Source organism: Chiloscyllium punctatum, chromosome 28, assembly GCF_047496795.1.
Source record: "Chiloscyllium punctatum isolate Juve2018m chromosome 28, sChiPun1.3, whole genome shotgun sequence".
NCBI lineage: Eukaryota > Metazoa > Chordata > Chondrichthyes > Orectolobiformes > Hemiscylliidae > Chiloscyllium > Chiloscyllium punctatum.
Genome location: NC_092766.1, coordinates 83,981,149 through 83,993,902, shown reverse-complemented (window position 1 = coordinate 83,993,902; position 12,754 = coordinate 83,981,149). Strand labels below are relative to the sequence as shown.

The 12,754-nt window shown below is 46.3% G+C and overlaps 1 protein-coding gene across 2 annotated transcripts; it reads right to left on the bottom strand.

Moving 5' to 3' along the window:
* Positions 1-2,363: 2,363 nt before the first annotated feature.
* Positions 2,364-10,802, bottom strand: LOC140454089 (endogenous retrovirus group 3 member 1 Env polyprotein-like). 2 transcript variants are annotated; one of them, XM_072549029.1, is made up of 2 exons: positions 10,460-10,802; positions 2,364-5,384 (listed from the first exon to the last, which is right to left on the bottom strand). In XM_072549029.1, exon 2 carries the CDS (start codon positions 5,141-5,143, stop codon positions 3,749-3,751), a length of 1,395 nt encoding a protein of 464 aa, XP_072405130.1. In that variant the 5' UTR covers positions 5,144-5,384; positions 10,460-10,802; the 3' UTR covers positions 2,364-3,748. The 2 variants fall into 2 exon arrangements, with proteins under 2 accessions (XP_072405130.1, XP_072405131.1); XM_072549030.1 differs by lacking the exon at positions 10,460-10,802 and adding an exon at positions 10,370-10,398.
* Positions 10,803-12,754: the final 1,952 nt, after the last annotated feature.

Genomic DNA, 12,754 nt, shown 5'->3' with positions numbered 1-12,754 from the left:
CACTTTTTTCTAAATTAAACTCCATCTGCCACTCCTCAGCCCATTGGCCCATCTGATCAAGATCCCATTGTAATCTGAGGTAACTTTCTTCGCTGTCCACAACACCTCCAATTTTGGTATCATCTGCAAACTTATGAAATATACATGCTATGTTCACATCCAAATTATTCATATAAATGATGAAAAGTAGTGGACCCAGCACCAATCCTTGTGGCACTCCAATGGTCACAGGCCTCTAGTGTGAAAAACAACCCTCCACCACCACTATCTGTCTTCTACCTTCAAGCCAGTTTTGTACCTAAATGGCGGGTCCACCATGTATTCCATGAGATCAAACCTTGCTAACCAATCTTCCATGGGGAACCTTGTCGAACGCTTTACTGAAGTCCATACAGATCATGTCCACCGCTTTGCCCTCGTTATTCCTCTTTGTGACGTCTTCAAGAACCTCAAACAAGTTTGTAAGACATAATTTCCCATGCAAAAAGATATGTTGACTATCACTAATCAATTCTTGCCTTTCCAAAAACATGTAAATCCTGTCCCTCAGTATTCCCTCCAACAACGTGCCTACCACTGAAGTGAAGTTCACTGGTTTATAGTTCCCTGGCGTGTTCTTACCACCTTTCTTAAATAGTGGTACCATGTTACCCAACTCTTGTCTTCCTGCACCTCACCTGTGACTATCGTTAATACAAATATTTCAGCAAGGGCCCCACCAATCAGTTCCCTAGCTTTCCATAGAGTTCTAGGTTACAGCTGATCGGGTCCTGTGAATTTACTTAGGTATGTTAAACTCCATTTGCCATTTCTCCGCTCACTTCCCCAGCTGATCAAGGTCCTGCTGCATTTTCTGATAATCTTCCTCACTGTCCACAACACCACCTATTTTCTTGTCATCAGCAAACTGACGAATCATACCTTGTACACTCTCATCCAAATCACTGATATAGATAAACAGCAATGAGCCCAGCACCAACCCCTGTGGGACAGTCACAGGCCTGCAGTCCGACCAACATTCTTCAACTATGACCCTCTGCTTCCTACTGTCAAGCCAATTGTGTATCCAATTTACCGCCTTGCCCCGGATTCCATGGGAGCTAACCTTCCAGAGCAGCCTACCATGTGGAATCTTATCAAAGGCTGGAAGGCTTTAGACTACATCCATCCAGACTATGTCTGTCCCTCTGCCCTTGTCAACAAAGAACTCTAACAAATTTGTGAGGCATGATCTCCGATCCACAAAGCCATGCTGACTGTTCCTAATCAAACCCTGTCTTTCCAAATGCATGTCCACCTTGTCCCTCTCAATCCTACCAAGTGACTCACCCACCACAGATATTAGGTTTACTATAGTTCTCAGGCTCTTTGTGCCCTATAATTGGGAAATGTTTTTTATATCCCACTGTAATATCTGTGCCATTTCCCTATTCTCCCATGTCCCCAGGTTTGGAGGGAGGTCTCTGGGTCTATAAACCCCGCCCCTCCCCCCAATTCCAGCCGCACCACGTGACCTCCGCTCTGGGCCTCCCGCGCGCTCACGTTCGAACTCCCCGCCGTTGGCCACCAGCTGCAGCGGATCGCGTGCGCGATTGTAAGAACTACAACTCCCATTAGGCTCCGCGGACCGATCCTCACCGGCTCTTACTGCGCAGGCGCTATCTCCCAGGGCAGCATGGGTAATGTAGTCAGATTAATGTCTATAATCTGATCTCCCTCTTGTTCAGAAATGGAAGGAGCTGCTGGAAAATGTGTTGTAGACCGAGGGGAACAGATGGTGGGTGGGCTCAGAGCTAAAGAATGTGCCTTTTTGTTGAATATTTGAGCCCGTTCCTTGCCATGTTTGTCCCTGATCAGTTGCAGTCAGACATTTCACTGTTTCCCTGTTTATCTGGGGCAGTGCTCCCTCTCAGATTCAACTCATGACACTCTGCTTCTGGTCCCCAGTTATTGTTTGTCCTTTATAGGGATCACTTTAAAACTTCATCATCACTCTGAATTCCATCTGTTTCCCAATTTCCTGAAGGATCTCTTACTGTGAGATGACTCACTTACTCAGCTTCATGATGCAATGTTGGATCTGAAATAGGTCCATCCCCAGTCAGTGAACAATGTTGTTGTTCAAACAAACACTGACAAAAACATTCTACAAACTCTGCTTCAGGGTGTGGGATATAGGTAAATTAATGTTACTTCTGCAATTCTGCAATTATAATTTCTGAGACAAGGTGAATGAACTCACACCAGTGTGTAATTGTTTCAGCCAAGAGCTGAGTCAATAAGAATGGAAACTATGTGGAGGAAATATATAATTGTTTTTTGTTAGAAACGAAAATTGCTTCTCAATAATCGCTCTAGACAAATTCAGGAAAACAAAGCTTTATTAGCAAGTCTGCAGAGATGGGCAGCCTTCTGAGTAAAAGGCGCGCTGAGGCTTACAAAGTTTCTCATTATATACAGTACAAGTCCCTCCCCTCCTTGGTTCTAACGAGCCATGAGGTTCACATTCTTAAAAACATCATTATTCTCCAACTTGCATCCTTATCATAAAGTCTGCAACAAATGTCTCCAGACCCTCCCCTTCCTGGCTCTTAACGAGCCATGAGGTTCACATTCTTAAAAACATCATTATTCTCCAACTTGCATCCTTATCATAAAGTCTGCAACAAATGTCTCCAGACCCTCCCCTTCCTGGCTCTTAACGAGTCATGAGGTTCACATTTTTAAAAACATCATTATTCTCCAACTTGCATCCTTATCACAAAGTCTGCAACAAATGTCTTCAGACCCTCCCCTTCATGCCTCCAGACCCTAGAGGTGTTATTTTTCTCTCCCTGTAGTCTTATCAGTCAAAGACTTATTCTTCTCTGTCTGTGCTGTAGCAGATGTCTCTGTATCAATCTGTAGCAGATGTCTCTCGAGTCGTTTCCCTGTCCTGCAGTCTTTATCAGTCAAGGACTCATCCTTCCATGCCTGTGTTTATGGTTTCATCAATCAAGGGCCTGCTTGTTTTACTCTGCTCACAAACTGCATGCACTATTTTAAACTATTCTACTTTTGAGTATACAAAATGTTTTAAGAAAGCAAAAGTCTAATGTTTTAGAAAAAAAGCAAAAGTTTTATCTTTTATTATAGATCAGTCTGTGGTCTAGGCACATCTTAAAGTTGCAAACCGAAATTACCTCTCACAATTCCACCCTTTTCTCTTTTTAAGATGTGCCTAGACCAAGATAAGCCCCCCCCCTCTTTAAGGGCCCGGGAAATCTTTGGACTTTCGCAGCAACATCACCTTAAGTTCCCGTGTCCCATGTTGTGGAACCTCCTGGAGTCGGGAAATATTTTTCTGAATTAGAAGCTGAATACAGGGGATTAGGCAGGGTAATACGAGAAGAAGAATCACAACCCCCCCAACCATCAGTAGCGCCGTGCGCCACCAACTACCATCTAGGAGACCATCCCACCATCCGATGCCACTAAGAGGACGCCAAGATTGTACTGGCACATGGGCCAATTTCCGAATTTCACCGGAAATTTCCAAAACCGCTTTACCATTATCGTCAATTTCTAGGCAGCAGTTAGTCAGATTAAACTTCCCGCACACGCCCCCCTCCGAGGCCAACAGATAATCCAAGGCAAGTCGGTTTTGATATATAGCAGCCCTCATCTGATCCTGCTGCTTAGCCAGCAGCTCCAGGGCCAGGGCAGTCCAGTTAGTAATAACCTCTACGACTGCTTGGAGCCTGATAATTCAATTTAACATATAGATAGGAGTACGGTATCCCCATGATCCTACCTGTGCCCATGTAGCTGGCCCATAGTATTCAATAATCCGGGCCGGTGGCCACTCATCCCCCCAATCACCGACTTGGATATCCCTTGGCGACCTACGGAGGGAGTCAAAGAGTTTAACTCCCAAATCATCGCCTTCCTTCCGGGGTAATAGGAAGAACGCAGGTCGTATTAGACCCAGGAAGCATACCCCAGCCCATCCCATGGGCAGTGTGGAGTATGCCTGATTACCGCATATCCAAAATAGGCCATCTGGAGCAGGCCCTCCCTGCCTCACTACGTCATCCCACAGCTCCTTTACTCCAGGGACGCCCTCATAAGGACCAGGACCACTACAATTCCAATATTCGGGCTCGTGGCCCCGTGCCAGAGTCTGGACAGGAGTATCCCAGCATCGACTCCCCTGACAACCACCACCCCAGGCTCTCATCATGTCATCGGAAGAATCAGCACCTAGTTCGTCAGAGGAGGAATCAGAACGTAATGGAACGGAATTTTGATGACCTCGGTTTGCAATGTACCAAGTAATATCCTCAGGCCACCATACTCGTGTGGTCGCATCCAATACACTCTGACAGGGACTAATTCCTACCTCCACGGTCCCCTTTCCTTCAACACATAACTGGCCCTCAGGGCTATTTGTCAGTCTCCACCCCTGGCTTTTCCTTTCGTTGACATGTGTCCAAGTGGTTTGAAGCAATTCCCATATGTCTAAGCTGTGACCAGTCCATGGCCATTGTTCTGACATATGCGGCCCCCCACAAACCCAGCAATTGCTAACATTTAAAACAGTGGCTATCCTAGAGGTAAGATCAATAAACAGGTTTTGTGTTACATCAGGGAGCTCAATCCTTTCTTCTACCTCTTCGTATACAGATGGCACTTTAGAGACCGCGACCATTCTTTGACGGTCTTGCCCTTTCCCCAACCCCCGATCAGTGTTCTGTACCCTGGTCTCCTTGACTCTGTCAACCTGCTCTCTGAGCAACACGGAGGATAGGCCCCACTTCCCAGTTTTGCTAACACACACCCAGTGGTCATTTTTAGGGCATCCACGGACTTTGCCACCGTATCCTTTATTATACACCTGATAATAGGGTCTTCCACCCTCCCGACATTCTTGCCGTGCATTCACATCGTAACACCGATCCTCCACATGGGAGTGAGAAACAAATGATCCCGAGTAGATCCGACTCCCAAGCCTCACCGTAGTCCGACATTTGTCACATCTCCCCTCACCCTCCCCCACATACAGGAGTAAACTGATCAATATCCCCACCAATACAGTCCAAGTAGAGTTCATTATTGCTGTCTTTTCAGTTTTACCACCAACGGCTTGTCCCCTTGCTCGCATGTCCAAGTGCTTTCTTCTTCAGGCGGAACAGGCCCCTTTATCCTTGATGCGTGGACCCACCCTTTTTCTTTCGTCCGAACAGCTGCTTCAGTTGTTAACAGAACCAGGAACAGTCCTTCCCACCGCGGCTGGAGCTTTTCGGCCTTCCAGGTCTTAACAAGTACCCAATCTCCGGGCTCCACCTTATGCAGGAGGAAGTCGAGCGGTGGAGTCTGAGCCAGGAGACCTTTCCTCCGGAGTTCTGCAAAAGAACGGGATAAGGCCAGTAAATAGTTTCTGATAAATACATCTCCCCCTTGTAACGTGGGACATCCGTCAACCTTACTCCAATATGGTAATCCGAACAGCATTTCATAGGGGGAAACCCCGACATCCCGGCGAGGTGCCGTACGTATCCTCAATAGGGCAATGGGCAGGCACTTCGGCCACGGTAACTTAGTTTCTAACACCAGTTTAGTCAATTGGGTCTTGAGTGTGCCATTCATTCTCTCAACCCGACCCGAACTCTGAGGATGCCAGGGTGCATGGAATTTCCGTTGGATACCCAGGGCAGTACAGATCAAATGGTGTAGTTTAGAAATAAAATGTGTCCCGCAGTCTGAGTCGATAGATTCCATTATGCCATATCTCGGGATTATATTCTCTAACAACAGTCGGGCCACGGTTGGTGCATCGTCTTTGTCAGTTGGGAAAGCCTCTATCCAGTGAGTGAAATGGTCTACTATTACTAGCAGATATTTCCATCGCTGCACTGGGGGTAATTCTGTAAAGTCGACTTGGATCCTCTGAAATGGCCTAATTGCGAGGGGCTGACCACCGGCTGGCATAGAACGCATGGCTTTCTGGTTAATACGCCGGCAAGTGGGGCATCCGACTACCTCTTGTTGGGCTAATGTGTATATCCCCCTGCATACATAGTCTCTCAGGATCGTGTCACACATGGCTTGCACCCCCCAGTGGGTCTGATGGTGTAATCGGTGCAGAATACCCCGGGTGATCTGTTTGTTCAGTACTTGTCTCCCATCAGGAACCGTCCACTTCCCGTTAGTATCTAGTCGGGCACCTAATTGATCCATTTTATCAATCTCCCCCTGGGTGAAGACGGGTTGTTTAGCGAGCCCTTCCCTCAACGGTATTAATGTTAAAAATTGGATGGATTTTTCGACCGCTGCCCGCTTGGCTTCCTCATCTGCCAGCCGGTTTCCCACCACTTCTGGTGTCGACCCCTTCTGGTGACCGGGTACATGGACTACTGCGAGTTCCGTAGGTAACGCCAGGGCCTCCAACGTTAGGCTGATCATTTGTTCGTGAGCCAATTCTTTTCCCCGGGAAGTTATCAATCCTCTCTCTTTCCAGATTTTTCCGAAAGTATGAACGATTCCGTATGCATACTTTGAGTCAGTATATATGGTCCCCACTTTCCCTTCCAACAACTTCAGGGCCCTCTGGAGGGCGTACAACTCACAGGATTGGGCTGACCACTTCCCAGGCAGTCGTCCGGACTCAATCGTCTGTTTTGTTGCGCCATCTACGACAGCATAGCCACTGTACCGGATCCTACTGACGCACCGGGAGGATCCGTCGATGTACAGTTCCTGTCCCTCACCCAGCGGGGCCTCTTGCAGGTCCTCTCGGCTTTTGGTCTGCAGGGCTACAAATTCCACACAATCATGCTCCTGTCCTCCATCTGCAGGACATCCGTACAGAAACTGGGCAGGGTTGCAACTGAGATCTTTTGCAAAAGTAAGATCGTCTCCGGTCATCAAAATTGTCTCATACTTGAGGATACGAGAGTCTGTTAACCAGCGGTGAGCCTTCTGATCCAGTATGGTGCTAACTGAATGTGGGGAGTATACTATGATTCTTCCTCCAAAGGTAAGTTTCCGGGCCTCTTCTACTAACATTGCCGTAGCTGCCATTGCCTGTATACAGGTCGGCCATCCACAGGACACAGGGTCTAACATTTATGACAAAAATGCAACCGGATGACGCTTCCCTGCACGCAGCTGGGAAAGCACACCCTGGGCAATTCCGCCGGCGCTATTGACATATAACTGGAACGGTTCCTTCAGGGTGGGTAAGGCCAATACCGGAGCTCGGATCAGTTTATTTTTAATAATATTAAATCGCTGCTCCTCTTCATCTGACCAGTCCACCTGTGGTCCTTCTTGTCCGAGTTTGTCGTACAAAAATTTTACTAGAGTGGTGTAACTTTCAATCCATATCTGGCAATACCCCACCAGCCCCAGGAATTGTCTGATCTCCTTCTTGGTCCTGGGTATTGGCATACCCGTAATCCCCGATATTCGTTCCGGCGTGATACGGCGATGCCCCTTACTGACTCGATGGCCCAGATATCTTACCTCTTGCTCCACAAACTGGAGTTTCGTCCTGGAGACACGTAGGCCCTGTTTCCCCAGGAAGTTCAGCAGGGCAACGGTGTCTGCTCGTACTTCCTCCTCTCTTAGTCCTGAGAGTAGGAGATCATCGACATATTGGAGCAATTGATTCCCCGCGTTACACTGAAATCCTCCTAAGATCTGCTCCAGTATTTGTCCAAACAAGTTGAGTGATTCCGTGAATCCCTGCGGCAAGACCGTCCATCTTAACTGTCGCTTTCATCCTGTGAAGGGATTCTCCCATTCAAATGCGAAAAGGTTCCGACTTTCTTCGTCAAGGGGGCAACTCCAGAAGGCATCCTTCAGATCTAATACACTGAACCATTCATGTTCGGGGGGAATTTTACTCATTAACGTGTAGGGATTGGGTACCACCAGGTATCGAGCCTGGACTACTTCATTCAACCCCCGCAAGTCTTGTACCAACCTATACGTCTCATCCGGCTTCCTCACAGGAAGTATTGGAGTATTGAAAGGGGACATACATTCCTCCAGCAGTCCATCTGTGATTAATCTTTCTATCACAGGTTGTAACCCTTCCCGTCCTTCCATAGCAATCGGGTACTGTTTCCTTCTTACCGGGCCTTTTCCTGGTAACATGGTGATTTGGAGAGGTTTGATGTTTAGACCCCCTCTGTTCCCCTCTCGGTACCATACGTCCGGGTCTATTTGTTGATCATCTTCTTCGGTGAGGGTGAACAACCTTACCACCATTTCCCCGTTACTTGGTACCGTTCCAATCCCTAGTTTGACCTGCAAGTCTCTTCCTAACAAATTAAACCCCGCCGATGGCAGTAGAAGGAGGTCTCGTTTAGTAGTTCTGTTTTCATACCCTATTTCCACGTCCTCCACTACTGGGACTTGCAATTTCTGTTCTCCAATTCCAGATACTCCCATAACTGTTCCTCCTGCTCGGGCGCCGGGGGGTATTTGGATTATACTTGATCTTTCGGCTCCCGAGTCCACCATAAATGTGATCTCCGACCGTTGGGGCCCTACTTTCAAGTTTACCAGGGGTTCCTGTCGATAGTCCTTTTGCCCCAAGGGTAGGAACCCCCGACCTCCCTAATCTTCCTCCATCAGGGCGTACGACCGCACCTCCCGCTTGTAGCGGGGGCACTCTCGCTTAAAATGTCCCTTTTCATTACAGTAGTAACATCTGAGTATCCTCCTCGTTTCCCTGTCGCGGTCTCGTGTTCCTCCACTCTTCCTTTGTTCAGGCCATGGTCCTCTTTTCCGCTGCTCTTGCCATGACTTTCCCCTTACCTGTTTCTGCCACGGCTCTCCCTTTTCCCTTCTTCCAGCTGTCACTTATTGCACAGTCTGCATCATTATCTTTGTCGCCTTCTTTTGCTTCTCATCGTCCCTTCTCACAAACACCTTTTGCGCCTCCCGTAGTAGTTCACTTAGAGGTTTACTATCCCAATCATCCATTTTCTCTAACTTCTTTCGTATGTCCGGCCAGGCTTTTGATACAAACTCTACCCGTATGAGTTATTGTCCCACATCCGTCTCAGGGTCCACCCCAGCGAACTGCTGCAAGTTCTTCCTAATTCTGTCTAGGAAGTCCGTAGGGGTTTCTTCCGGGTTTTGATGATTACCAAAGGCCTTGGTAAAATTGTGCCCCTTCGGGGCTGCCTGCCTTATTCCTTTTATCCAATAATCCCGCATGTCTCTCATGTTGCGCCATCCTTCTTCTGTTTTCTTATCCCACTCGGGGTCGGTGAGGGGAAACTTCTGCTCCCCTCCTTCTCTCCCCTCTCTCTCCCAGATCAAGAGTGCAGCTTGTCGTATCATCTGTCGTTCCTGGCTAGAGAACAATGTTTTCATGATGGAACACATCTCTTCCCACGTGTAAGTATTCGGACCCAGGAACTGATCCAATTGTTCAGCTAGGCCCATGGGGTCCTCTAGTAGACCCGTCATCTCCCTCCTGAAATTCCGTACTTCAGTACTCGTCAAGGGAACGTTCACATATCCCATCCCTCCTTCCTCGCCCCCCCAATGGGCACTTCCCGGAGTGGATTCATTCTTGCAATCGAGACAGGGTTTTGTCTGTGACTCCTTCCAGCTTGAGATCTAGTCTGTACCCCTGAGGCAGCCTGTGATTCCTCCCCATTTTCTTCCCCTTCCCCTGACTCGTCGTCACCCGAAGGAACATTTTGTGGGGCAGACGGGGTCACGTAGGGTGGCGGTAAGTGATCTAAAGGTTCCCATTCTTTCTGCCCTTTCGAGTCTTCATTAGTTACCTTCATTTTGCAAGATATTGTGACCGGTAGCCAACAAAGGGCATAATCACTTTCTTCCAGAATAACATTAGGTTTCGAATTGACATATAAAATGAGAGCTTGCCGGACCCAGTCTTCGTCAGTGCCGAATCTAGGCCACCACACTGAGTCGCCCTGAATAGGTTTCTGGGACCACTTTTGACAGTATTTTACCATCTTCCTTCTAGATTTTCCTTTTCTCCTACCCTGATTCCAATTATTTAACATTCTTCCTAACGGACTATCGTCAGGTACCCCGAGGTATGTGTCATTGTCCCTGTTTAAGCCCACCCTTCCCTTATTTGCCTTGGATCCCTTATTTCCCATTGCCGAGCACTTCGTATTTCTTGTATTATCCTGTGATAATCTATCACAATTTAGCCAATTCCCAGACCTTCAGTCCCGTGATCGCCCAGGTTCCTTTGCAGGCACCCCCGGTCTTTGGATTCCTGTGTCCTACGTCTCTGTGACACAGATCACAGGCACCCCGTAGGTACACGTTCCTCCTCAAACACGGTCTCTGCAAAATCCCTCACAGGCGAGCCCCGGTCTCTAGATACCTGAGTCCCACGTCTCTGTAGAAAAATCCACAGGCACCCCGTAGGTCCCCAGGCCTCCGGAAACACGGTCCCCACAAGTTTTTTTCTTACCTGGGTTCGGTGCACCGAAATTACTCGATCGTTAACTGTCCACACTGCCTCGGCCACACCCCTCCTTTGTTTTCCTGAGCCTCCCGGATATCACTCGCTCAAGCCGCGCGGGGCGACAAGCAAGGAATCAGGGACTGCCGAACTCGGCAGGGTGCACCTTCTCCGATATCCTTCCTCAGCTCCCCTTGCGGCCGGAGTGTTGATCGGACGAACCCCCAAGTTTGTTAGAAACGAAAATCGCTTCTTAATAATCGCTCTAGACAAATTCAGGAAAACAAAGGTTTATTTACAAGTCTGCAGAGTTGGGCACCCTTCTGAGAAAAAGGCGCGCCGAGGCTTACAAAGTTTCTTATTATATACAGCACAAGTCCCTCCCCTCCTTGGCTCTAACGAGCCACGAGTTTCACATTCTTCAACCGTCATTATTCTCCATTTTGCACCCTTATCACAAAGTCTGCAACAAATGTCTCCAGAGTTGTTGTTTTTTTTACCCTGTAGTCTTATCAGTCAAAGACTTATTCTTCTCTGTCTGTGCTAGCGGTCTTATCAATCTGTAGCAGATGTCTCTATATCAATCTGTAGCAGATGTCTCTCGAGTTGTTTTTCTATCCTGCAGTCTTATCAGTCAAGGACTCATTCTTCCCTGTCTGTGTTAATGGTTTCATCAATCAAGGACTTGTTTTTACTCTGCTCACAAAATGTCAGCATTTGCACAATTTAAATTATCCTACTTTTGAGTATAGAAAATGTTTTAGAAAAGAAGCAAAAGTCTTGTCTTTTATTATATAGCAGCCTGTTGGGTCAGGCACATCTCAATTGTTTGAACCGAAATTGCATCTCACATACCTCAATCATCATTTCAAGTGCATTCTCTGAATAAATTCTCCTTTTCCTCCTCGAAGTATTCAACTTCTTGAATAATTGAGAGAATGAAGTCACAGTTGTACAACACAAAATCAGACCCTTCAGTCCAACTTGCCCATGCTGACCAGATATCCAAAATTGATCTAGTCCCATTTGCCAGCATTTGTTCCATATCCATCTTAAACCCTTTCTACTGATTCAGTTTATTTTACTTTATCAGCACTTGAAATACTGACATTTTCTTTCTCCCGACATTGATTAAAGAAGTTATAAGTTCATTCATCCAAGTTAATTTTGTAATCTTTCACAAAGAAAAAAGTGAGAACAACATATCGCTCAGTGCAAAACAAAATACTGCAGCTGTGCGATATCTGGGAACACTGTAAAGGTGAGGCACTGATACTGCACAAGTTTGTCAGCATGGTTTCAATTACTGACAATAATTTAGTCATGACTTAGCCTTCCCATACTTAAGGTAAATGTGAGATATCTGAATTTCATGAATTGGTTCCTATTGCACTTTGATCAATAAAAATTATTCTTGGTTTAAACTTCTCAAAAGAGAAAGTGACGACCAAAGAAGCTGGATATCAGAGTCGAAAAGTGTCATGCTGGAAAAGCACAGCAAGTCAGGCAGCATCCAAGAAGCAGGAGCGTTGATATTTCAGGCGTAAGCCCTTCATCAGGAATCACAGGCTTCAGAAAAATAACTGGCATAGACTTATGCCAATACATTTGTAGAAGGGTCAGATTAGAGACTAATTTCAGATTTGGTACCATTCAGTGCAACATTTCAGTATGATATTTACATATGTACCTAAAAGAGAAGTTGTCTAAAATTACAAGCTCTAGGATGATTATAGGATTAAACCTGGAAATAAAGCTGGTGACCCAGAATGGCAAAGTGAAGTCCCATCAGTATCGCCTTGGGCAGTGTCACGTAAGAATTTGATTGTAGAGTTACCACCTTGGTGTAACGTGCAGTCTGGCCAAAATGCAGCAAAAATCTGTTCAATTTTATCTGCAAACTATTGAATGCAAAATCCTCCTTGCACAATAATGAGGCAGCATTTTGGGATGTCATTTTTAAAATATATTATTTTCAAAGTTACTCACAATTAAGAGTGATCACTTGGTGCTGTCTGCATAACACAGTACGAAAAGGAATTAATAGAAAAAACATTATAACCCAAATTCAGAGTCACTAATTCATTGATATTGCATGGGTCCAGCATTTAGAAGTAATCAATTTTTAAAAATAAATACAGATACATTTACTAAGTATATTGGAGTACAGTCAAGTTTCTTACTGAACAGTGACAGGATTGGACAGAGTCCACATGGATTTAAGAGAGGGGAATCATACTTAGCAAATCTACTGAAAGAATCTACAGAGGTCAAATATTCAAGTAAGAAATTGCAGGATATTTA

Excerpts from the sequence above, each read along its gene's own strand:
- LOC140454089 (XM_072549029.1), bottom strand. The coding sequence starts at position 5,143 with ATGCGAGCAAGGGGACAAGCCGTTGGTGGTAAAACTGAAAAGACAGCA.